At 42.4% G+C, this 24,569-nt stretch overlaps 1 protein-coding gene across 1 annotated transcript in view; it reads right to left on the bottom strand.

Moving 5' to 3' along the window:
• ADAMTS17 (ADAM metallopeptidase with thrombospondin type 1 motif 17) overlaps positions 1–24,569 on the bottom strand; it is a 166,718-nt gene that overhangs the window by 122,154 nt on the left and 19,995 nt on the right. The window contains exons 3-6 of the mRNA XM_088527984.1: positions 23,008–23,180; positions 12,366–12,449; positions 11,983–12,140; positions 6,155–6,198 (exon numbers count right to left, since the gene is read on the bottom strand). Coding sequence (XP_088384110.1) covers positions 6,155–6,198; positions 11,983–12,140; positions 12,366–12,449; positions 23,008–23,180 — 459 coding nt within the window. The remainder of the gene's footprint in view (positions 1–6,154; positions 6,199–11,982; positions 12,141–12,365; positions 12,450–23,007; positions 23,181–24,569) is intronic.

The following is a 24,569-nucleotide window of genomic DNA, read 5'->3' as shown; positions in this document are numbered from 1 at the left end:
AAACATCTTACAGAGATATACAGCCTTTAAGCTAAGAGACTAAAATTCCCAGGTGCTTTACAATATACATGTCTGGGTAACATCACACACACATAAGTGGCCCTGAAGTGGAATGCAGTACACGTTTGCACTTGTACCAGTCAAACTGAACAGTGATTTAACACTAAGTTATGACACTGAGCTGAAATTAAAGGAAGAAAATCAAGAGTATCAGAATAAGCAGCAACAGAGTCATAGCAAATGTCTGCCCCCCTGATGTGACCCTTTTTATAAAGGCAATATAAAGGAATACCTAATGGGAAAGCGCCATAACACACTACTTAGCAAGTGAGTTTCCAAAGCATTCCCAGTCAAGCAGCATTTAGGATCCACCCTGCACAATGTGAGTTCTGACAGACTGAGGGTCATTTACTTGTATTTTGCCTGGTAAAGGAATACTGTGATTTCTGTCCATGGCATTTTAGACGGTTGTTCTCTTGTATTTATCAGAGCACGTTACCATGACCCATTCCTGCAACCCTGAGGGGAGGCTACGCTTTCAACTGAGATAAGATCCAATGTCCTGCACCAACTTTGGGGGAATCGCAAGAAGAAAGACAAAAGATATGGACTAAAACCTGACAGAACAGTTTGAAGTAACAAAAGTGTGATTTAGAATAAAGAAAAATACGCTAAGAAACAAGTACATGTGGTAATGCTGACAAGAAGATTTTGGACGTGCCACCTCATGGCTAGCAGATACTACATACACATCTCAATGAGTCAGCTTAAATATCTACAAACATTAATTACCAGTAAAAGCTTGATGGTGAAGGAAAGGCAGGCCAGGTACAGAGCAGGACTGATCAATCACCTCTTTTATAGAAAAGAGCCTCAAAATGGTACCATATAACCTAAGAGCTAAACACAGTAACTTGCACTTCGCTATGGCATCTCTTCCAGAAAGACAGTATTTTTTCACACCTGAGGAGAAACCAAGAGCTGAAAATCCACAACTGCCCTTGGTAGATGGAAAAAGATAAATCAAAGTGAGACTACTGAGCTGCAATACAACCCAAAGGCAAACGAAATTCAAGTGCAACAGTAAAGAAAAAATAAGTCTTTATAAAATATCAGCACTTAATCAGATACCTTTTTTGTATTATTTTCAGACTGGATGGAAAATAGGTGTAGTGCATATGGACATACAGCCTTTCTAGTCCTTTCCATTTTACTTCTCTTTGCTAAAGCAGACTGGTCGGCCTCACTGTTGTTACTGGTGGGTTTTCCTTTCTAGTTCTCACATACTAGTGTTTTTGGTGAAGGTTTTCAAAACCTGGCAGTGATTCTGAATGCCCCAAAAAAGGAAGAAATCAAGTCACTTCCAGAAAGTGCAAAGCACCATCCTCAGGGTGTCAAGGGTATCCAAAGATGTGAAAGGTACCCAAAGCATGAGAATCTCTCCAGGAAACAAACTCAGGCAGCTCGAGAGAGATACCCAGAACTGGGCTGTGCTACCTGAGAGCTGGATAGGAATCCTGACCCCACCGCAGTCAGTAACAGAACCCCAAGCCTGATGAAACCACGGTTTTCCTCAGGCCCCCAGCCCTGAGCCTGGGCACACATGAACCAGCCCTGCTGAAGGCAAGTCCCAGCACCAAGTGGTCAGCACAAGAAGGAGCAGAGCACTGATGCAAGGAACAGCAAGGGAATTTGGGATGACTGGAGTGGCTGTGCTCATCCAGTGCTTTATTAAAGCTCATGCAATCTTGTATTACACGCACTTGGCGCACAGGATTTCCATTGGAAATTGGGAAGAGGAGGGATTGCTACTTGGTGACCAGAACCTGGAAGGGCTGCGGGGAGGAGGTGCCTGCGAGACGCTGGTCATGGACGTGCCCGTGGGGCCCTCACCACGGCCTCCATCGGCTTCAGGAAGGCAGCAGCAGGACTCCCCATCGCCCGGCACGGCCACGACCAACAGAAAAATACTGCAATTCTGGGAGATCCCCTTCCCTCACCAACACCAATCAACCTGACAGCGTCCCTTTAAGGGGACATCTTAACCTACAGTATGTTCATTTTAATGCACTGAGCTGTTTTGGATTTTGGTCCCAAGGACAGTCCCAGCAAGACTAAAGCCAGGCACTGTTTCTCTAATGAATTGTTCTAAGCAGCAGGTATTTCTGTTTATTCTGGCTTCAAATTAAAACCCGCCCTGGAATATACAGAAACATTCAACATGAACCACTATGGAAAAATGTTTTTAATGTGAGAATTCCTTTTCTTTTCCACTCGCATCACACCAACTAACTAGTCTTTCCCCTTTCCTTTGGGATTAATTCTCTGCTGTGACAATATTAGGAGACTGGAATCAATATTACCTAGGAAGGAAGATTTAAATGAACAGTACATAGCAGAGGCAACACTGTTAACTGTACCTTGTGGAGGACAGGAGACAACCCAACTGCACCAGCAAGGAAAAGGTAATAAAAAAAATAAAAAATAAATAAAAAAACACAGTCTAGTTGTTCAGGGTGTTTGCACAGAATATGGAACAATCAAATCTGCTTGGACACATACAGCAAGCATCTCATTTGCACAATGTGGGCATATTCCCAAAGTGGTTGCTAGTGTAAACTCGTAAGAAGAAACCAGGGTGAAGCCATCGAGGGAGGGAAATCAGATAACAGCACCAGGCTCTGCATCTCCCTCCAACGGGACTTTTCACCCATCGCTCTGTGTTCTTCTGAAAGGAGGAAATGATAGAAGAGCAGGATGTCACCTGCACAGTCAGTGTGGGAGTAAAGCCAAAATCAGAGTCCTGTTTTCTCCAGTGACATATCAGCATCTGGAAGATGCAAGAAAGAGACACATTCTAGAAGGATTTGTGATCTTCAGGACCCTCTCAACAAGGTATCTTTGGGACTGTCAATTAAAGCCAGCCAGGAGATGGGAATTTTTTTTTTCACAGAACGTTGGTTCAACTGTGGAGACACTCTGGAAAGCTGTTTCTCCATCACCTCTGCTGCTTCTGCTGCTCAGTTTTCTCCAAGCAGCTATTCCTTTACTGGGAACCTGCCCATTTGCAGCATATACACGATAGCCTGCTTTTTCCCCAACATCAAGCCACAAAGAAAGCACATGTGACTGCAGCAGAGGTAAAGACATTTTTAACCAGGGCAATTTGAGGATATTTAAGACACATTCTCATTTTCCATTTCCCAATTCCACACTGCCCCTACTTTTATTATTAGCTGAATCCAGGGAAGCTTCAGCCTGGATCTGGGGTAACATGTACACTGAGGAATCAAGGCCAAGCTTTGCCTTGAAATATGCAGGATCATTCCTAACTAACCGTAAAGCTGCTTATTTGGCACTAGCAGTGGAAATACTGAACGAAAGGGGCATTCTCAATCTGCTTATGTCACAGGAAGGTTGGATTCTGACAACGCGCAAGGCTCCAAGCTGCAGCCTGATATTAATAGCTAGACATTAAACTCTCAATTTGGCCGGCTTAGAGGCAGCTCAATTGGAACAAAGATTTCTTTGCAGGAAACGGCAGACCTGGTTCAAGTCGCATCACGAGAGATGAGGCCGAGAGCGGCAGCAGACTGCAAACCCTCCGACTGCTGCGAGGGCCTCAAGGCTGCACTGCAAAAAGAAACTTTCTGTGCTCAAGCTGCACAGGGTACTGGAGGTCCTAGGACCATGGCTGCTGAAACACGACTGGTGCAAGTGTGTGGCATGCAGGCATATGGCTTGCTTTTTCTACCCCTCCTTTTTGAATTCATTTGCTTTTAGGGCTAACTTACACAACCAAGTAGGACAATGAGTATCCACAAACTATTTCTTAAATAAATATGGTTCTATTCTCCAACACAGTCAGCAAGGTATCACCCCAAAAAGTCTTATCTACATATTTTCACATTTTTGAGCTTGTTTCAGCCATTATGTAACCTTCCACACTACCTTGGCAGCTAGGCCAAGAAAACTTGAACGAAGTCCCCAGAGCAACTGGTTTCAGCGAGGGGCCCCTGCCAGAACACAAATACAAACCTCCTGCTGCTGTTTTCTCTCTGTGTCTGCATGGCGGGCAGAGATTCCAGATAGGTTTTTCAATATGGATCTTTCTGAGCAGAAGTGAGCACCTCTTACAAACCATTCAAATTTCATAATCCAACTTCCAAGCAACAGCTGGGGCTCAATACTTCCACTGGGGGAAATCTTGCTTGCCTATTTCTCAAAAGAAAATCAAAGTACTGTTACCGAAAAAGCCCTTATCTGTAGTGCTTCTTTCAGTAAGTACAATCTAATGGATTCTTTATATTCTTTTAAATGTGACTAAACAACATTAGTTTCTGGACTTACATTGCAAGGCTCAAGGACATCACACTCCTTTATATGAGAACTACTTAAGCCATACAATCTCCTGTAGCTTTGCACTCAAAATCCCCATTTCATAGAGGTAGACAGAGGCATTCAGAATTTAAGTGACTTGCCAAATGTCACACAATGAGTCTATGCCAGAGCCAGGAATAGAAATCAGTCTAGAGTCCAGATTCCCCAGCTTGTATAGAGCAGCAGCCTCAGTCTCCTAGTTTAGTCGAGTCCCAGCTCACCAGGAAGATGTTTCTTCCTTTACAGGATGGCAGCTCACCACGCAGCAATGGCCAACATCATTCACAAGAGGGTACATAAATGCACATGCACCTGGTGAGATCACGCTTTTCCTTTTTAATAGGGAACTGTCAGGCAGGGAATGAAAGTGAGGTGAACAAAAAGAGCTTTGAAAAATGCTGCAATCTAAAAATCACTTTCAAGAACAAATGCAATGTCAGCCTTTTGACTAACTTCTTGCTTCCACAGGAAACCTCCAGATTTGTAGGTGACTGTGGGAGCCAGTGAGAAACAGGAAGCTGGAAACAGTAGAAACAGCTGCAGTATCAACACAGAACTTCAGAAGCTTGTGGGCATCAACCTGCTTCAATCACTGCATTCATATTAAGCCCAACGATTAAGCTACCAATTAAGCTTTATTCCTATTTCCAATATACACACACAGATATGTATGTGTTTACATATACACACAGGCTGTAAAACAGTAACCATTAAAAACTGACTATTTCTGTGTGCCTAACACCTATTTTTCCCTGTTTCAAAAAAGGAGGAAAACTGCAGAAATATTAGCAGTTTAACTATTTAGCATTTAGTATTACTAACAAAAAACACTTTCTCAAATGGATGGCATGTCACAAGAATATACTCCTTCATTTATTATTCCTCTACTATGGCACACACAGAAACGATACAACAGGGCCAAATTTACTTCTGGTCTAACACCCCTGAGAGAAATGGAATACTCAGCAGGTGACTAACAACTGTATTTTTTCTTTACTGATGAATCACCAATACCTTCTCCTGTTTCTTCTCATGGATTAGTCTCCACACCACTGAGAAGGAAGGATGTGTGTTCTGAAATCAAACTTCTACGGCATATATGAAAAGAGGCTGTAAATAATCATACGATAATTGTGGAGAGGATGCTGAATTTTGCCTCCAAATACTACTGCTATCATGGTAATTAAATACAGGAGAAACAATGCAGTGGAACCTATAACTACCTAGGTAAAAATATAAATAAGATATTTACCCTATGGAATGTAAGTGACTGCACTTGGAAATCATTAGAGGCAGTTAGGAAGTAGAAGGTGGAAAAGAAGATTTATTTCAAGTTGGGTTTCTTACAAGGAGGTGTTTTTCTCCAGGTCCAAGTACCTGCTTGACCTGGGAATGCTACACATGTTCTTACAATACATTTCATTAGTTATCAGAGTCTTGTCTTAGGTGAGAGACAACTGAAAGGAACATTATACTGCCACCCAAAAGACAATGTTTTGGTCTCCATTTACTGAACTCTGCATATGCTCCCCCAAAGTACAAATGCTTAAGATTACTTTCTGACCTCAGAGATTTCCAGTGCTTAAAAGTTGTTGTTATTTCATGACTTATTTATAGTTCATATCCTGTTCAACCAATCCACATTTGCATGGTAGAGGCAATCAGAATAGCAAAAGCACATTAGAACAAACCAAGGAATGAATGATTGCCCAGGAAACTCCTCTTGGCACAGAGCTGGCTATGAAAATACTCTTCCCCTCCTTCTTTGACTTACCCACGGTGTCACAAGGCTCATCTTTGTGTACGCAGAAATCTGTCCTAGAAAGAAAAACAGAACAGAAGTGAGGTGTATCCTGTGCCCTCAGACTTGAGGCTAGGAAAAGCAGCACTGCATGACCCACGTGTTCTGGGTGTCGAGGTTTTTAACTGCTGTGCCATTTACACCATGATAGCACTGACTGCTACTCAAGATCACATGCAATTATGCTGATCAGCTCCGCATACTGCTGTCCGATGTAACAAATTAAGATTTAACATGCAAAGAAACTGCTGCATTACATAAAACTGCCTCATTTCTGTGAGGTCAGACTTCCTCAGTAACTGGATTGAAGGTGAACCAGCATTTTCACTAGACAACCGTAATAAAATGCAGCAGATACAGTGATGCAATAACATCATCAAAAACAGGAGGAGGGAACATGTGGGGACACTGACATGTGACACTGGGCTGAGTCCAAAGACATAAGCTGGATCACACATACCCACAAATTCACAAATTCTCAGCCCTTCAATTTTTTTCTTTTTCTCCTGAAATAGAAAACTAGGGCAAGAAAGAAGCAGAGTTAAACATACAGAAAGACAAACAAAAACAAGCAGGGAAGAACAAAGCAGATCTCAGGATATGACAGATAAGAGCTAGGTGAACTGGATTCAGCTAAACATGCTGCATTTTTTATAGAAACAGAATTAAAAAATAGCCTTAAAGCTTGCAGTCTGAATAATACCACGTAATGTGAGAAGACTTTGTTATTCTCTCATAAGGGAACACACTTACAAGTGTGGAAGGAAAAGTATTTTGTAACTGAAATAATGTTTTGGGTGTACTGCAGTAAGCACTTAGTCATCACCAAGCTTTTAGGAGCCTTCTTCTTAAGTCACAGGTAGGATTTTGAGTTTAAGAGTTTAGCAGGGGGAATAATGGAGAAGCACTGAAAATACCTTTTTCTTGGAGAAAAAAAAAATATAAAAAAAAAAGTAGTCTTTACAGGAGAAAGGCTTTAAGGCCCAGTGCTTAGGCTGATGAGCGCAAGTCCTTCACACAACCAGAAAACCACAAGTCAGGGCTTGGAAGGAAGGGAGCAAGAACTGCAACCAGCTCTTGTTAAGATGACCTTGAAAACTAACCATGCTTCAATGTGGAAAAGTTATGATAGCAATTACCAAAGTATTAAAAAAAAATCATAAGAAAGAAAAAAAAAAAATCAGAAGCAGTGATCACACATGGTCCCCAGCTTTTGTTTTTCCCCAAAGCCTTTCTGTGTCTTGACACCTTGGCATTCCAGCCATTCCAAAGACAACTAATGACAGTCTCCTAATGGAGCTGGCACGGGCATGCTGAGATCCCAGAGCCAATCTGACAGAGGTTTATTTAAGGACTTAGCATGTTATATAAGCTGGTAAATCAAACAGATGCTTTTCTTGTGACAACAGATAGCTGAACTATTAGTAGATGGCAGGAGGCCACTGCTAGAAAAGCATCTCTCCTCAGGGCCTCGCCAGCAAGTTGTGCTCCTTGCACTCCATGTTCTAGGCCAAAAGATGCCTGGCGGTTTCAGGCCGCTTCCCGGAGGAGTTCCCCCCATGCCCTGAAGCTGGGCTCTCGTGTGCCAGCCAGCACAACCTGCCAGCCCTACTGAGCAGACAGAATACCCTCATTCTGTCTGCTCATGGGAGAACTTGAAACAGGACAGCAGGAAGAGCTGAACAGAGCTGTCCAATTTACTGTAGGCAGGCCTGCAGCTGTAAAACCTCCCTAGCCCATCCTTTTAACCGGCCTAAACACAAATGCAAGAGATGCTGCCCTTCTACCCAAATACCTTGTACCAGGACACTAGGCTGCAACATTTCCTGACCTTTTGTGAAAGGTTTACTCCAGAATTCTGTGGTGAAACAAAAAGGGTATGCAAACCTTCAGTCAGTGACCACAGACTCACAACTTAGAGTAGACTTTAAACTCATGGCTCTTTTACTGAAAGTCATGAAATGTGTGGTGGGTCTCAAGTCTTCTTCCGAAGGCAAGCAGCCTTCCTATCACAAACCTAGTACTGAAACTCCCACCCCTCTCCTGGACATCTCAGGGGAGACCAAAGGCTCTAAAGGCACCAAGAGAGATCTTCCCTCTCATGTGGTGACGAGTCATTCCAGTGAGGTAAGACAGCCCTGTCACGGTGCTGAAACTATTCTCCTTTGAAAGGATTTAGTCACCAGGCTCTTTCTGAAACATTTTTCAGCTTTGCTACTTTCTTGTTTTTAAAAAAAAGAGTTTAAAGAAAGAGTTGACATAAATGATACTGTAATGATACTCCAAGGAAATAAAGATGTCTTAAGAATCCCCTCCATATGCCATGAATGTTATCACAAAGACTACAGTTTTGTTAGCAGGATATTTTAAGGCATTTTGCTGGAACAGAACTCTCGTTACAGGAGCTGCAATTCAAATTCAAGGCCAAATCTGACCTTATCACTAAGTACAGGATAATGTACTGAAATCACAGGCTGGAGCAGCGAATAAAATTTCCTCTTTACTTTCAGCTACTGGCTGAAGCAAGCACTCCATGTGCGCTCTGCTCGTCTAGGGACCTGTGAAATCCTCAGTCATTATCACATTATGGAGAGTGTTTCCATTAGTAGAATTAAACAATACCTCCAAAAATGACAATAAGGTGGAGGGGTTTTTTTGTTCAATAAAAAGAGCCAAAAAAGAATAACTCAGAACTCCTCCTAAAGTCACTCTTCCATCTGGCTCGCACAAACTGGAAAAAAATACCTAACTCTGCTCAGCTAAATTCTGCAATTCAAGTCCTTCCTGTAACGAGGACAGTAGTGGAACTGTGGAACATGAATAAAAAAATCTGTTTAATGGCTGCCTCATTAACCTTCAAATGACTTTTTTTTTTATATTTTGTGACCCCTCCAGGGTCATAAAGGTAACAGGCAGAGAAGCTGGCATAGCCAGAAATTTGCCAACAAGACTTTACAAATGCATAAACTCATTTAGAAGCACCATGTCTATCTCCCTGAATGCATATGCAACTGCTTATTTGCCTTTAAAAGGCAGAGGGTTGGAGAAAGGTGAAACAGTGCAAACAGGCTGCAAGTGAAGTAACTACAGCAGTATGACCAAAAACAAAAAATAAAGAACAAGTCTCTGATAAATGACAGCCTTGAATTCTGCTCACTTCAGAGTGGTGCCATTCTTTACTCAGCTACTAAATCACCAAGAAACTACCAAGTGCCCCAAATGCCCATGACCAGGAGCTGGAGAGAACATCAGAAAGTCTAAAGATTTCCTGAGGAATGTGAAAGACAGAAGATCAACAGATAGAATGTGTTTTAAATGAGACATGCTTCAAAGAACATTGAGATTCTACAGAGGTTTTTCTGGTGAATTGCCCATTAAAATACTAAGGACATCATCCATAGATGCCAGAGATCTGAATTTCTTCAAGCACAGAGAACTTGAGAAAGAGAAATCTGATGATTATAAAAACCACAGCATTATAGTCAAACCCTCATGGCTAAAACAGATTTTTTCCCCACTGTCTTCTCCATTTACTGAACTGGGCAGCAATATATCTTGCTTCACAGACACAGTGTGCTCCTTACTGACAAGTAGATACTATCAGAGCCCTGTAGGAGGGATATTCGCTACCTATGAGGTCATTTACTTTTGCATACAAATAAGTATATGGGGAACACCAGTTAGAGATGAAGTTTCCAAAAGCAAGTGTGTGTTGGTGTTTCCAATGAACATGGTCAGATTAGAACACAGGGATTTCTTTAGAGGTCAATCCCAAAGAATATCTTCCTAGTCCTAAAGCAGCTGCAGCTGGTGAAAATTCAGCTTCTCCTTTGCTGGCTAAAACACTTGTGCTGGACACGCTGCTCTCCTGTCCTCTACCCCTGCTCCATCTGCACAGCCTGGGGAGGGTCCAGGGAAACACAGACACACACAGAGACTTCCAGAGCCAAGAGGAGAAACCGCATTTCCCTGACACAAGAATCAGGCCTTGCTGAGTATGAACATGAAGTTAGAGACAGGGATGGGTTACAATGACTAGAAAGAACAAGAAGGGAGGGAGACAAGTGTGCGCTGCTGGCCTATCATACAGAATAAATGCAGCTCTTCTATGCAGCACTTGCAGACCCTTGCCTACACTTCCTTACAGAATCCAAGCCCAGTTTCTAACCTTCCTGAAGCTGTACTTCTCCAGCTGTTCTGACTGCAAAACTCTCCAAATCCACTGAATCCTGAGATAACCCCTACAATTCTCAAGTGCCCAGGTCCCTCAGTCTGACATCCTGCATTCGGTTTTACAAGAACGCCCATGTTAAATGCTCTGCTCATTCCCCCCGCCCTGTGCTCAGGGCACATCAGAAGAGATTTTGTATGATCCGCTTGTCATGCAGGACAACTGGATGCCCAGATGACTTTAACGAAAATGTTAGTTGTTTATTTAGGCCATGATCCAATAAAGCACATGCTTAACTACAACCAGGATGTGCAACCCATTGACTTCAAAGGAACTATTCGCCCTGTCTAAAACATTAAGTGTCTACTTAAGTGCTTGGTTGGACTACACTGAAAACAGAGAAAAGGATTTGCACTCGTTTTTAATGTGCATTCTCATGAACCTCACGGACCCCATGCCAAGCTCGCTAGCTATGCAGTCCACTTTTACACAACACTCGTCAATGGATAGTTTGCAATGAGACTATTAACACAAGGGACAATTACAAGCTGAATGGCAGGTTATGTAAAAACATGCATTTTACTTACATTGTTGGCAGGGGGAAAAAAAGAAAAAGAATGAGAAGTGAGTAATATTGAATTGCAGCACAGACAGCTCCTGTCTCAAACTGGGGAAGTGGGCAGGAAGTGGTGTCTTCTCTAGCATGTGCAGCATCCACTCTATCCACATTGTTTTGCGTTCACTCTAATTATTAGTGATCAACAATTAATTCTAATTTACATGCTCAAGTATGCAATTAATTTAAAAAGCCAAGAATTTGCTATTCCATGTTTTGGGAGACTGAGGACAGAGGACTTGCATTGTATTCTGGTACTGATCTCAAGTACTGAAGTTAAAGGGAAAAAAGATTTTAAGTAAATATGGACAACATCCTTTCTGTTCATTTTATCTGGGCTGCACCCTGACACCCTGTATGTGACACATCAACAGGCTGGGCTACAGGTTCCAAAGAATTTTGCTTTAATATTCACACACACATTATTACATGCCTGAAATACATTTGTAACTTTGAAGCCTTCTGCACTAAAAGAGACTGCTCCAAGTTATGATAGACGGGCGCTGTTAGAGAGGTTATTTCCTAACACAAAGACAGAAACATAATTTAATTTATGGTATCTATCTTTTTTTTCCTTAGGCAATAACTTTCACCACGTCTCCCCTTCTGCTAACACAGTGTCTGCTCTGCAGGTCCCAACTGATGCGTATCTAATTACACTCAGAGCAGCTTTCTCAGCTTGTCTGCATCTTTGCAGTCTGTTGCTTCTTTCTTCCACAAAGAGCTTTACTCAAAACTTTTTTTTTTCCCCCACAGTTACAGTAGTTAGGCTGACAAAAAAAGCATCACTTGTGCTTTGTCTGTGTCCTCAGATGATCATGGCTACAGCAACACTCAGATTCAAAAGCAAACACTTTGGTATAACAAATACACAGAAACAAGACAAGCCACTAGAGAGTTTGTAGCAGTACATTCATCATCACCTGTGGATCTTTTCTCAAATTGCTAGTGGACCAGACTCCACCATTGACTATGGCCCAATACTGGTCAAAGTAAAATCCTGACTCACGATACCTGGTTACAAAAACAGCAGCATCCACAGGAGGGGTGTCATCTCTTGCACCAGGAACCTGGTTGTTGCCAAGGTATTTTGCTCCACCATATTCTTCATTTTGCCAGTGACAGAAGCTCTCCAAAGACCTCTCTCCATGATGCCCGATAGACAATTTTGCCTTTGTGAAAGGAAAGAATTCAGAAGTAGAAAGGTTAGTCACGGTGTTTATATAAAACACTAGAAGACCAAAGGCAGTGCAGTATGGCATGTACTAGTTACATTTTGTATATAATATATGGCCAGACATCCCCAGTTCTTGCCCATACAGCACAGAAATCCTGCTCTGCCTACGAAGCTACAGCAACGAAACAGTAACAGCAGCACAAAACAAGTCAAGACTCACAGGACGGTTTCGAAGCAGGACTAACTTGGTCACTCGAATGTTGACTTTAATTCCAAGGCTTTGATGTTGAAACATGTTGTACACCTGTCCAAAAACAAAGCAAACACCCTCAGAAACAGTAATAATGCCAAAACCTAGTGATAGTTACATATTGTTCCTGGAACTAAGTGAGATATTTCCATCTGTGAAAAATCTGAACAAAACAAGTACACACAGATTATGTTACTACACTCAAGAAAAAAAAGAGATTTTTAAGAGCTACTGTGTTACGAGGCTAGCAATTCCTCACGCTATAGGATATCTGCAGAAGTACTATGCATTTGTTACTACCGTATAGCATCTGGCTTTATCAACTGACCAGTCAAGGTCTAATTCAAGCAGGATTCAGTAGTCAGGTAAAGAAACAGCAAAAGAAAAACAAGCAAACAAACATACAAGAAAAACAAAGCAGAGGAAAAATCCCACACCTCCAAGCTAACTGCAGAAAGAATATGCAGTATACAGTGAACTCGAATAATCAGAGTAAATACAATTGCTAAACAATGAAAAATATTCCAAAGGGTCTCCAAACAAACTGGAGTCTCAGGAACCTGGACATAATGTTGTGAAGCATCCAACCAATATGGATCCTGGGCATTTAAACATCAGAGATATCTGAATGCAAGATGAAATAATGGTGTGTTTTAGACCTCAGGAAATAGAATGGAAAAGCAATTTCCCTCTGTTATTTTCATATCATATATGAGAATAGTAATAAGGCTGCACATAATGACACAAGCCTCAGGAAATACAAAAATAGCACCGGAAACTACCTTGCTGCTTTCTCCAGATTTTGCATTCCAGCTCCAATACTTCACCTCGTTTTTATAGGTTAGAACATAAGATTTTAATTGCTGCTGGAACTTTATTCCATCCATTTCACCACTTACAACTACTTTGACTAGAACACGTGAAAACAGGTGAGAGGAGTTGATATTAGAAAGCTTTAAAATTCTCCATAACAGCTTTGGGATGGATATTGCATTTCCTTTTCAGACAAAAATAAAAAACAAAATAACCCGTTACTGAAAAAAAAAAAGACTTGATTAGTGGCAGCAGGATTTGGCCCCAGATAAGCTGTAATTATTATGTACATCTTATTTGGTTATAAATATCACAGAGGCTAGGAAAAATACAACACTGCAGGTCATCTCATTTTTCCTTCAACAAACAAGATATGAACGTATTCCTGCTGTTTTATTTTCAAATGTTGGTATTTTTCCTATTTGTACAAATAACCCAGAATGTGCTCACTGTAAGAATGTTCTTAAGCACTTTAGTGTTTGGGATTAGATTTAAGCATACACTTAGAAGTTTCCTTTAATCCAGGCACAGACTGCAAGACAGACACTACTCAGTATCTGACCCACTGACCTTCAGTGTAAGCACAGAAGGTCATTTATCTTCCCTGCAGCTGGTACACAAACACACACAAGTGCTGGGACTCAGCTCTGCTGGAGGTTGGAGGAGTCGTAAAGGCCCCTCTCACACTACAGACCCAGGGAGACAATCTTGGCTCTTGCAGGGAAGGGCTCTCAGTTGCTCTAAGTGCAGACCTGGACACTCAGCTGAGAGGGTTGATGGGGCACCCTGGGAACTGAGTCAGCCTCTCTCGTACCACATCAGGGACCAAGAAGTATTTGCCAGGATCCTGTGATGGATCCCTTTCATTTGTCTGGATTAGCATCAGCTCTGAGAATTCCATAAACGTGCAGTTATTTATGTCCCTATCATTAAGCTGAACAAATGATGGTCATCTTTCCATTAGAGCAAACCAACGTTTTGTGCTGAGAGCGCCAGTTGCAGAGGAATTCAGCATTTGCTCAAGTGCAGCATTTTGAAAGCAGTCAGACCTCCTTTCTCTACTTTTGTCCTACCTCCAACCCCAGATACCTTTGACTACTCACACCCATCAGTGATTTCAGAAGAGTGGATCCCTGCTGGCAGCAGCGGCAACTGGATACTAATCCAGAAGGACACCAGCCATGCAAGAGGGGCTTTGCTTTACATGTTTATCCAAACTCTGTTTCCTTATTTTCTTAAATGGAGCCCAAAGGGGCTCCAGATGCAGGGCAGTTTATACTGGCTAGCAGCAACAAGAGCCCCTGTTCCTCTCCTAACAAAGCCTGGCTGATGCAGATGATGGCCCTGCTTCCACGCAGCCACTGCGCTCAAACACAGGCCACCAGAGAAGGGACAGACCCTTTCTAATCAGTTTTCTGCTCCAGCCAACTCACCTTTCACCCCCTAGTCTGAGCATCTCGGAGCCTGCAGCAGAGCTTTCAGTCAGTGTGGCCTGACTGGATTTAAAAGGGAGATATTTTCTTCAATGCAGTCAAACTGGTTCTCACGGACTGTCATCAGTGCTCTGATGTGTGCAGATAAACACACTGTAACTTGTCTGACACTGCTCTGTTGGACTAACAGGCTCTTATGACAGGCTGCTGGTTACCACTGCAGCACAAATCCAGGTGTAGGAATTGCTTTTGTTAATGTTAACAGCGTACTGAATTTGGCAGACACAGCTGTGTAGGCAACAGAAGCAGCACCTATTCTGGCCCTGCTGACCAGCTGAACTACAAGGGTGTATTTTTAGGTAGATAATTCATCACTAGTAAAAGGCTAGAAAATACAACAGTTGCAATCCACATGCTGAAGTAAAAAAATTCTTAATGAAGTTTCAAAAACTTCTCAGAGATTGATGCATACAGAGCTGCCAGAAGATCAGCAAGCCAAGCAGCGTGGAGTTATATGAAATGAAAACTGTTTCTCAAGTGTGATCAGACAAGGATATCAACGTTGTTGAAGATACTGCAGCCCCAGAACTATGGGACACTATCAAAGCATCACATTTACAACAACAACTGCAAAACAAGCTGAACAGCGGAGACATCTTCAGCTTCATCTACCTTCAACAACTGTTCTATTCCCTCTCCAGCCAGCAAAGAGCACTTTGCAAAGTCTTATGCATAAAGATCTACATAGATTCAAGTGAGAACTATGTACCCCACCCACAAATAAGCCTGTCTTTCAAAATGGTCTGAGATTTGCAGACAAACTAACCAGAAAACTCATTTGAAAGTGTGCCTGCAAATGGGTTTGCACAAGCAAACATCATCTGCAATCCTCATACATGAATCAAACAGGTACAGGATGGATTCAAAAAGCTACCAGTTACATCTCCTTTTTGATCCCTATGACAGAACAGCATCCAGCCTTAAAATAATCACCATATTCCAACAGCAAAAAAATGTAGACTTCCTGGGAGAATAGTTTTTTGCAGGAAGTGAAAGGGGGCTCAGCTTCCTCCACATGTTTACAATATTCTCTTACCTGAGAAACTGCCCAAATTATGACATGTAAAATCAAGTACAATTGTTGTGGCTCAGTTAACATAACCTTGGCTATAACTTACAACCTCATAATCACTGCACAGGTCAAATGAAGAACAAGCACAGCTGGATGCCAGTTCTGGTGAACAGAGTGCAAGACAGTTCTGCACAAGGGAGGAATCCTTTGGGGAGCTGCTTTGCCCATTCCTGCATCCATCCCTGAAGCATGGTTACAAACTGGAGATGTGGACTTCCAGATGAACAGGTAACCAACTCCACATCAGTCGAACTTCTATGACTAAAGATAACTCTCAATACAAATTATTCTCAGTATGTTCAGTCCTATCAGTCAGTGGCCTACAGTGAAATACTCACCACTACATGCACTAGATTGTTTGTCTCATTATCAAATTTTTCATTTATTTTTACATGCCAGTATACTATCTTTCCCTGCACTGATAACTGTGGAAATTACTATCCTTTTAAATGAAAAATCCAAACTGTCCCAAATCATAATGTTTAAGGCTAGAAGGAACCTCTATGTGAAGATAAATTCCTAAATGATCTGACCAAGAAACTCGAGCTCAGCACAGGTGATCCACAGCCTTTTTGGCAGCACACAGCCCATGTTAAGGTAGCCTGTGTGCAAAGTAGGTCATGTCCTCCCTGGAATCAGGTTCCATCAGGGCAACAACCACCTTCTGCCCTTTTTACTCAGCCTTCAAGGACACCATCACCCACAGACTTGGGCTGTCAAAGCTATTTAGACATCCCATCCAAGTAGCTATCACCAGAACATGAGCCAAGAGCACCAACTGAGGTGGCTGTGATAATTGGTGCTGGGGGAGGAGAACTGGGATTTCCTAGTGCAGATGTTCTCAAGTTTTCCTGCCGCATGGATAACATACATTACCAGAGAGACTGACTCACAGACACCTCCCTTCCCACTTGCAATACTATGGACCACCCTCCCTCAAGCCCGCAATTGCATCACACTCTTGAGGCTGCTGTGACCATTTTTAATGGGGAGGATAAGAACATTTGGGGGTTATTTAGGAGCTTTTAATAAAATTAGCCAGCTGGGAACAAGAAGAGACAGCTGCATGAAACCAATGAATGCTTTGCTGAGCTCTGCCATGGAACAAAATGCGAGGGTCTCTGTTTTAGGCCATCACCACAGCGCAGAGAGCAGCTTGGCTGGAAGAGCAAGGGAGGTTCTCGTTACTGGGCTGAGGGAGGGGATGGGAATTGTAAAGATGGCTGAAGCGCAGCCACGAGCTCTGGTGGCTGTTCCCAAGGCCAACTGCTGCGCTCTCGACTTCTGCTCTTTGAGGACTCATCCAAAGCACGGAGCGATGTGGGAAAAGGTCAAGCGAACCAAGCAGCAAAACAGAAGGGAGGTTGCAGAACTAAAAAGAATAAAGCCAATTTCAGACATCTCCCTCCTTCATGTGCATGACCTGCCAGAGCCTTACTGCACAGACTGCCCCAGAGAAGGGAAAAGCTTCCAGCTCAGACCATCCTTCTCCTCTGTTCACATTCATCCTGCCCTTCTTCCTCCTTATGCTTCTGGCATGGAAGGGACTGTGGTCCTGCTAGGAGCTGTCCAGAGCTACCCCAGCATGCACGAGGCCAGCCTAGACAGGAGGAATTGGGCCAGGAAAGGAACTAAAAATGCATCAGTTCAATTTTTGTAATTTCCCAAAGCTTCCTGTGCAGGTGGAGGATGGGAGGGAGATGTGTGTTTGTCAGAGTTCAAAACACCAATCTTGAGATTGAATTGCACACTAACCCCGCCCCCCCCCCCTTTTTTTTTTTTTTTTTAATAAAGCCTTGCACTCCAAGGAGAGCCTCCATAGAGTTTGGTTTGCTGGATGGCTTTTAGGCAGCAGAAGTGTTAGTAAAGTTACTGTGGTTAAAAGGGTTATAGGATCTGCAACAGCCACCTTAACCCAAGCTTTCAAACTACTCCATAAAACATTATGGAAAATAACACACCCATGGCTCTTTGTAAGATAGACTTGACATAAATCTTTCTCCTGGGACTGCTCAAGAGAAAAGGGAAACTTGTAGACACTGATAAAAGATTTATACCCTTTTCCCTTACACTCGTGCTCCCATCATGAAAACTCCAGATCAGGATAAGGACAGTTATTATCAGTGGCAGCTCCTGAGCCTTTGTATGCCGGCCCTCAAGAGCACCAAGAAGCAAATCCACCAATATAGGCCTAGATATATGATAAAGGTGACTATCTGTTTCTTCAAAAAGGCTCTTGAAGGGAAAAATTCAGTATGAAGAGTGAGCTGCAGAGTGTAAAAGGCTTCAGAGAATAAATCATAGTATTCCTGAAGAACAACATTTTAAAAAATTCCCTCTTAATGGCATTTGAGAGATTCCTAACTTCAAGTCACTGCTTGCTGCTACAAGAAGCTCTTTCACTAATCTCACTGCTTAACAACAGCAGCAGTCCTAGAAATTCTGACATTTCTGTCCTTGAATGCTTAGAGGACTAGTCTGAGTCGACTTGGTTTGCAAAGCAAGCTCTGCACACTCACACAGAGCCAACATTTGCAGCTTGGTATTTAGGTAGTAGCTGACGCCAGTCTGTCCTCACTGTTACAAGGAGGAATGAGACACTGATGGCTGTGGACAGAGCTCTCCCAAGAGTCTGAAGTCTCAGCTATCACACGCGCCAGAATCATTTGAATCACAGAGCTCCCTCCAGGAAGCTGAAGCCTAGGCCATGAAGGACGACCATCCCCAAAACAGGCCACTACAGCTTGCCTTTTTACAAGGAGAGAGAGAACCTCTTTTTTCTTACTGGTGATTTCTCTTGGAAGAAAATGAAACAAGAGGAAAGAGATGCATAAAAGTCCTCTGAAAGAGCTAGACCTGCTTCATCCCTAGGAACCTGCTCATGAAATGAGCACAAAATGACAGCTATGATGAACAGACTCCCAGAAAGACAGGGGAAATAGAAAGAGAAAATCAAAGCACTGGTCTTCTAGTTACAGGCAGAAAAGCCTGAAGTCCAGTTTAGAGAAAGCCATAAAACGTCTTAAGAGCAACACAAAAAACATGACTGGAACATCTACCCAAGCAGCCTCTCCACGGATGGAGCGCAGTGAGCTGAGCTGACGGGAGCAGACTGACAGAAGGGGCAAGCCAAACAAGCACAGTTTGCCACGTAGCCACTTCATTTCAGGGAGGTCAGTTACTGAAGGGTGGGAGTGAAAGCAGAAACGGGAGATGGGCTCATGTCAAGCAGACACGAGAAGTGAAACACAAACCCTGCAGCACTGTGCAGAACAGCAGGACCAAGAGGCTTTACCTTCACCTGGAAAAAGGAGTCAAGGTACTTCCTACTGAAACCTTAGTGAGCAAATCCCCATTTTTAACCAATTCCAGACACAGTAATTCTTTCTCTGAATGGCCTGCAGGCAAGCCAAGCTTTATATTTCTACAATTCTGTTAACATCTTTCCATATCCATGCTCTTGCTTCCAGCATTCCCATAAACTCATTGCCTTGCTAGAGCTGCAGAGGTACATGGTGGCATTGGACACAATTTCTTCATCAGCTTATTTTAACATCACAAAGCTATCAGGAATGTCTTATTTGGGAAAGACGTGTTGATTCAACTACCTTGCCAGAAATCAGGAAAATATTTCATTTTAGAGGGAGTGACTTAAAAGAAAATAACTCTGAGCTCTAGAGCCATTTTTGTTCCTGTTCATACTTTACAGAGTACCTTAGAAGGAAATTCTTCCATAGTACTGGAAAAAGCTCTCTGATAACTTAAAATGTTAGTTTATTAAATGGAAGAGCTTGCAATTCTAACATGACAATTCCATCAATAAAAATCTATTTCTCTTCATGGGGATGGTGAAAATTGCAGAATATCACTAAAAACACTGCATTTTCTAGGTGAAGGAGTACCTAGTATTTCTGGGTTGCAAAGGGGGTTGCTTTGCTTTGTGTCTTCATTTTTACTCAAGAGAAGGCTTTTTTCCCTTCTTTTAGGATTCACATTTATCAAAGGAGCAATAAAAGAGTATTTTGTAATACTGACCCCCCCGCCTTCAGAAATTCCTGTAACATAAATAGTTATTAAATACTTTAAGGCAGATCACTATTTAAAATATCTATAAATATAAAATGCATTAATAGGACCTCTTAATGCTTGTTTTGTGGTTTGACAGTAAACGTAATGGCTTACAGAGAGGACTTAAGTTAATAAACCCCTGACCAGTAATGTTCTATTTGCTTAAATGCGAGCACCCATGCCAAAATTAACATTCTGGTTTCTTTTGGAGGCAGTCTGCCATCCTGCCGTGTAGCTGAATAAGCAAAGCCTAATACAGGGCAAATCCTGGCCCCCAACAAAGTCACAGAAGGGCAGCAAAGCCCTCCTGAAGCAAGCGGGTAACAAAGACCCTGAGCAGCAATGAAGCCTTTACGTGGAGGATAGAAGGGGCACAACCCACCGATGCGACATCCAGAGTCACATGTAGAGTCACACTACACCCACTGCCACCACTTCACAGATGAGAAACTAAATTACAAAGATCCACCATGGCTGGTTTAGGAAATACCCAAACCCTGCAGAGCACTGAATTCTATTCTGGCCTACCTAAATCACATAACTAACCTATTTTCCCTCCCGAAATGGATTTTCAGAATTATTCTTCAACATCTCGTGCTGTGGTGAAGAGCTGCTTTCATTAAGGCAAATTGAATGCTAAATTTCTCTTTAATTTCACTAATTTCATAACCAATATTGTCACTGAGGCAGAGGCTCGAAAGATATTATGTTCCAGTGTGAGAATGGAGGTGGCCAAAGGACAGTGCCTCTTCCAGTGCCCTTCCAATGGCTGCAAGGCTGAATAAATTCAAATGCTATCAGATATCAGCAATACCACATGGGAGAGCCCCCAGGAGCAATGACTTAACAGCGGGAAACGTTTCAGCTGGACTTTGCACCTTACAAGATGTCAGACAAATGTGCTCCTCAGCCAACACTCCTCTCCCATGTATATTCTCCAGTGTCTAATAAAGGGGTGAGCTCACAGTGCAGCATCAGAATCTAGCTTAAAAGTCTATCAGCCAAATCCACTGGAAACTAAGCTTCATTATTTGTTCAGTAAGTGGGTTTAGGTGACCCAACCCATTCAGCAGCACCTCCCCAAACACACTCACACCTGGCAAGCTGGCCTTTCCCAGACACTCTGCGCTGCTCCTTGGTCTGGGCAGACAACAGTTATTCATGGGCATCTTTTGTTTAGCACTTGGTCTGTCAGCCCTGGTAACTTTCTGGGCTGACAAAGCTACACAGCACAGATACACACTAATGGCTACACTAAAACATTTGGTGTTTCTGTGCTAGGTGGGGAGCTATAGTTTTGAGAAGACTGAGGCTTGTGTGTGTCTCCAAGCAGATACATCCTTAAATTCAAGAAATTCAGTAAAGCCTGAACTATGGGTTTTTTGAAAAAAGACATTTCCTATGAACAAGCTGAAATAAATATACAGCGACAATGAAGCCCTGTTAAGTGATTATTTGCACAGCATGCCAGAAGAGAAGATGTGGAAGAAGGGACAGACAGACAAGCAGCTTGTTAATGGGGAAAAAAATAAAACTAAAAATAACAATTAAACTAACTCTTAGCTTAACAAGTGGAGCATTTCTCTCTAGGGCAGCTGCCTCACGCCAATGCTTGCTAAAGGAACACAAGACCTCTCACAAAGCCCTGCTGCACAGAACATCCGTCACTGAACTCTTCTTTTGGAAAGAGTGACCAATCAATTACCATTCAGAATCGGTATTTCTTCCCAGCCAATTTGCTGCTCACAAATGACAGCAGAGCAGTAGTCAGGAAAAGGAACTGTCCCTGGATGCCACACTACCACAGGCACAGGAAGCCAAGCTTCCTCCAACACCTCCTTGTGCAAGTGTCTCTGGAAGGACCCCTGCCGTCCCCGAGCAGATTTATCAGTGTCCACAACAAATTTAGCCATTGTAGTTTTACTATAGCTGCCAGCAAGCGAGTGAGCAAGAGCTGTCAGAGACTTTGTGGCCCTTGTCAGCTGAGATTGAACATTTAAACTATCCCAACAGCTAACACCTTCACACTCCTACCTCATCTGAGCTTGCCTTTCATTTTCAGAAGACTACATACTCCTGGCAAATTCCCTGCAAAATCTCTAGGATGCTAATGAAGTCCAACTCCATCCACTGTTCAGAAGCATTAGGACTGCTGCTACATAGGACACAGAAGATCCTGGGGGGAGAGAATAACATCAGCCGAAATTTGCACAGATCAGCAGTTTGGTGCTGAGCTTGCAGTGTTTTCTACAGCGAGGGAGGCAGCTAGGCTATAATTAAAAGTCAGATTTTTTCGCTGTCTTCTCTAACAATTTCACTTTTCCTATGAGAATGGCCCAGAGGAAAAAAAAATCTTAGTAAAATCTTAGACTTTAAACTACTCTCATGAAGCAAACATCCCCTCAAAGTCTTCAGCAACCCAAAAAATGTCATGTCAGATAAGACCATTTATCCATTCTGGGAATCTCTTTCCCCCAGTAAGCAGCAGCACTATAGAAAACAGTAGAAAACACTGCTCCTGAAGAATTACTGAATGTTTTCTAAAAGGAAAGTTGTAATTTTAGTTTTTAAAAAGTTATTATGATGTCCTTCATCAAATACATGGAGTCACACAGCTGGGGCACAAGAAAACCAGAATCTTTCCTCAAACTTCAAGGGTTTCAAAGTTTTCCAGGCCATGGAAGCTGCCCTTCTGGAAAGCCTCTGCCCCACACCTGCCCTGCTGACTCAAGAACATCCTAAATTCACTAGGAAGTCTTTCATTTCACCTGGCAGAGTTAAACTGAAAACAATCAGAGAAGCAGCTGATGCTACACATGGAGAGAACACCTGCACTACCAGCCCTGGAAACAGCACTGTCTGTATCAGAAACTAAAATCCAGGCTCGCCCAAGGTGAGCTGCACTCTCCTGAAGGAGACTGCCCAAGCTTGAGACAAGCTCACCAGGCTCATTTTCACACAGCCAAAGGTTCAGCTCTGCATTGCCACATTCATACTTATGTGTTTCAGATCAGACCTAAACATGGAAAAGGGTTTTATTATCTAGTTTACACATGTATAAAAACTCAGCAAAGCCAAACCAAAATGTGCTATCCCAATCAGCTGCCAGGGAGGCCAGTCCTGACCTTTGTGCCTGCTCCTCCTTTTGGAAGAGGTGGATACTCACCATGTTCATAACCGTGAGGATGAATCTTTGGGCAGCCTCTGCACCATGGTATTGGACCATATCAGCATCTGCCACCACCAGAGTTTCTACTGTGTACTCGTTGGTGAGTCGAATGGCATTTCTTCTCTCCCTCCAGTCACTAGTTGTTTTCATCTTCTTTTGTCTCTTCTTTTCTAAAAGGCAAACTACTTATTAAAGGACATTCTAGCTGCACCAGGCAGATTATAGTAAAACACGCTCAACTAAGTGTTGTACAAAACCATATTGCATTGATTTTTAATCAAAATGTCCTTTGGACTTTAAAGAAGCACCTGAGAGGTTTGATTACAAGTAAAACCGCCTCTTTCTCTATGTGGATTTGTGGATTAAAAGAAAATTTTAAAAAAATATATGTGAAAAGAACAGGGGGAAAAGGAGAGTGCAAACAATAGAGAATTAGCTAAAATTCAAACCAAGAAGTCACACTCTTGGGAAAAAAAATATGTATATATACATATACAGAAACCACAAACACTGTGTCTAGTGACAGAAGTACCATTCTGCTACATAGTGATAATTATGGAAAAGTCTGCTGAAAAAAATAGGAACAGAGATTGTGCTGTGGCAAGGTAAGATATTCCTATAGTGAGCATTCTTATCAGTTGCATTTTGATTTGCTACCAGCACTACTACAGCACATTAGCAGAAGATAGGTTTGAGAGTTTTTTGTTGTTGTTGTTTTGTTTTTTGATTAAGTCCGATAGTTTTGTAATATGAGGTACTGGCCAACTGCAGAAGTCCCTGGATGAAACCCAAAAGTGCAGAAGGTCAGGCTAGATAAGACCTTCTCAAGCTTTCTTTGCTCATTTATTGCTATTGGCACGAGTATTCAACCAGCAGCTGCAGTCATTGGCCACCTACATGGAGTTCATACACCTTCTTGTTGGGATCTGTGTAGCAAAAACAGGGGACCCCCCCCAGACTAGCTGGTCCTTAACAGATGTCATTTATAAGGACCTGTGAAAAAGGAGCCGTTCTTAAGGACTGCAAGAAGCAGCAGTGGTCAGTGACTACTAACCCAAAAATTAAAGCATAGAAGTTAACCATTAAAACTCCCTCCCTCCAGTCTAACAGACTAAGGCACTAGGAGGTTGTCCTCTTCTAAACTGAGAGGCAAAATGAGTTTCACAGCCCAAAGGCAGATGTGCAAAGCAGCTGAGGCAGGAACAAAGGAGAAACTAAGGACAGACCTCAAACTTCATCAATTCATTACAGCCATGAAAAATATATTTATACTCCGAGATGTAAAATGTGAGAAAAGCAAATGTAGTTACATTTATTTTGCAATAACAACTGTCAAGATTCACTGAAATTACATCTGCTTATTGCTCAGGTTGCAATACACTAAAATACTGACTCAAGTATTAATGTCAGGTTCCTCCAATGAAGAAAGGAGCGGAAAACATTACAGATCCTGAAATGGTGGAAAGACAGGATTCAATACAAAAATGACACAGGACAGACTATCATTCACACCACATGTACTGTGTTCCCAAAGCAAGTAATCCCTCTTTAGTCTTCTG

This window comes from Tinamus guttatus, unplaced genomic scaffold (assembly GCF_059628265.1).
Source record: "Tinamus guttatus ecotype Peru unplaced genomic scaffold, ASM5962826v1 Tinamus_guttatus_pri_ptg000004l, whole genome shotgun sequence".
Lineage (NCBI taxonomy): Eukaryota > Metazoa > Chordata > Aves > Tinamiformes > Tinamidae > Tinamus > Tinamus guttatus.
This window is presented reverse-complemented; position numbering and strand designations above follow the sequence as displayed.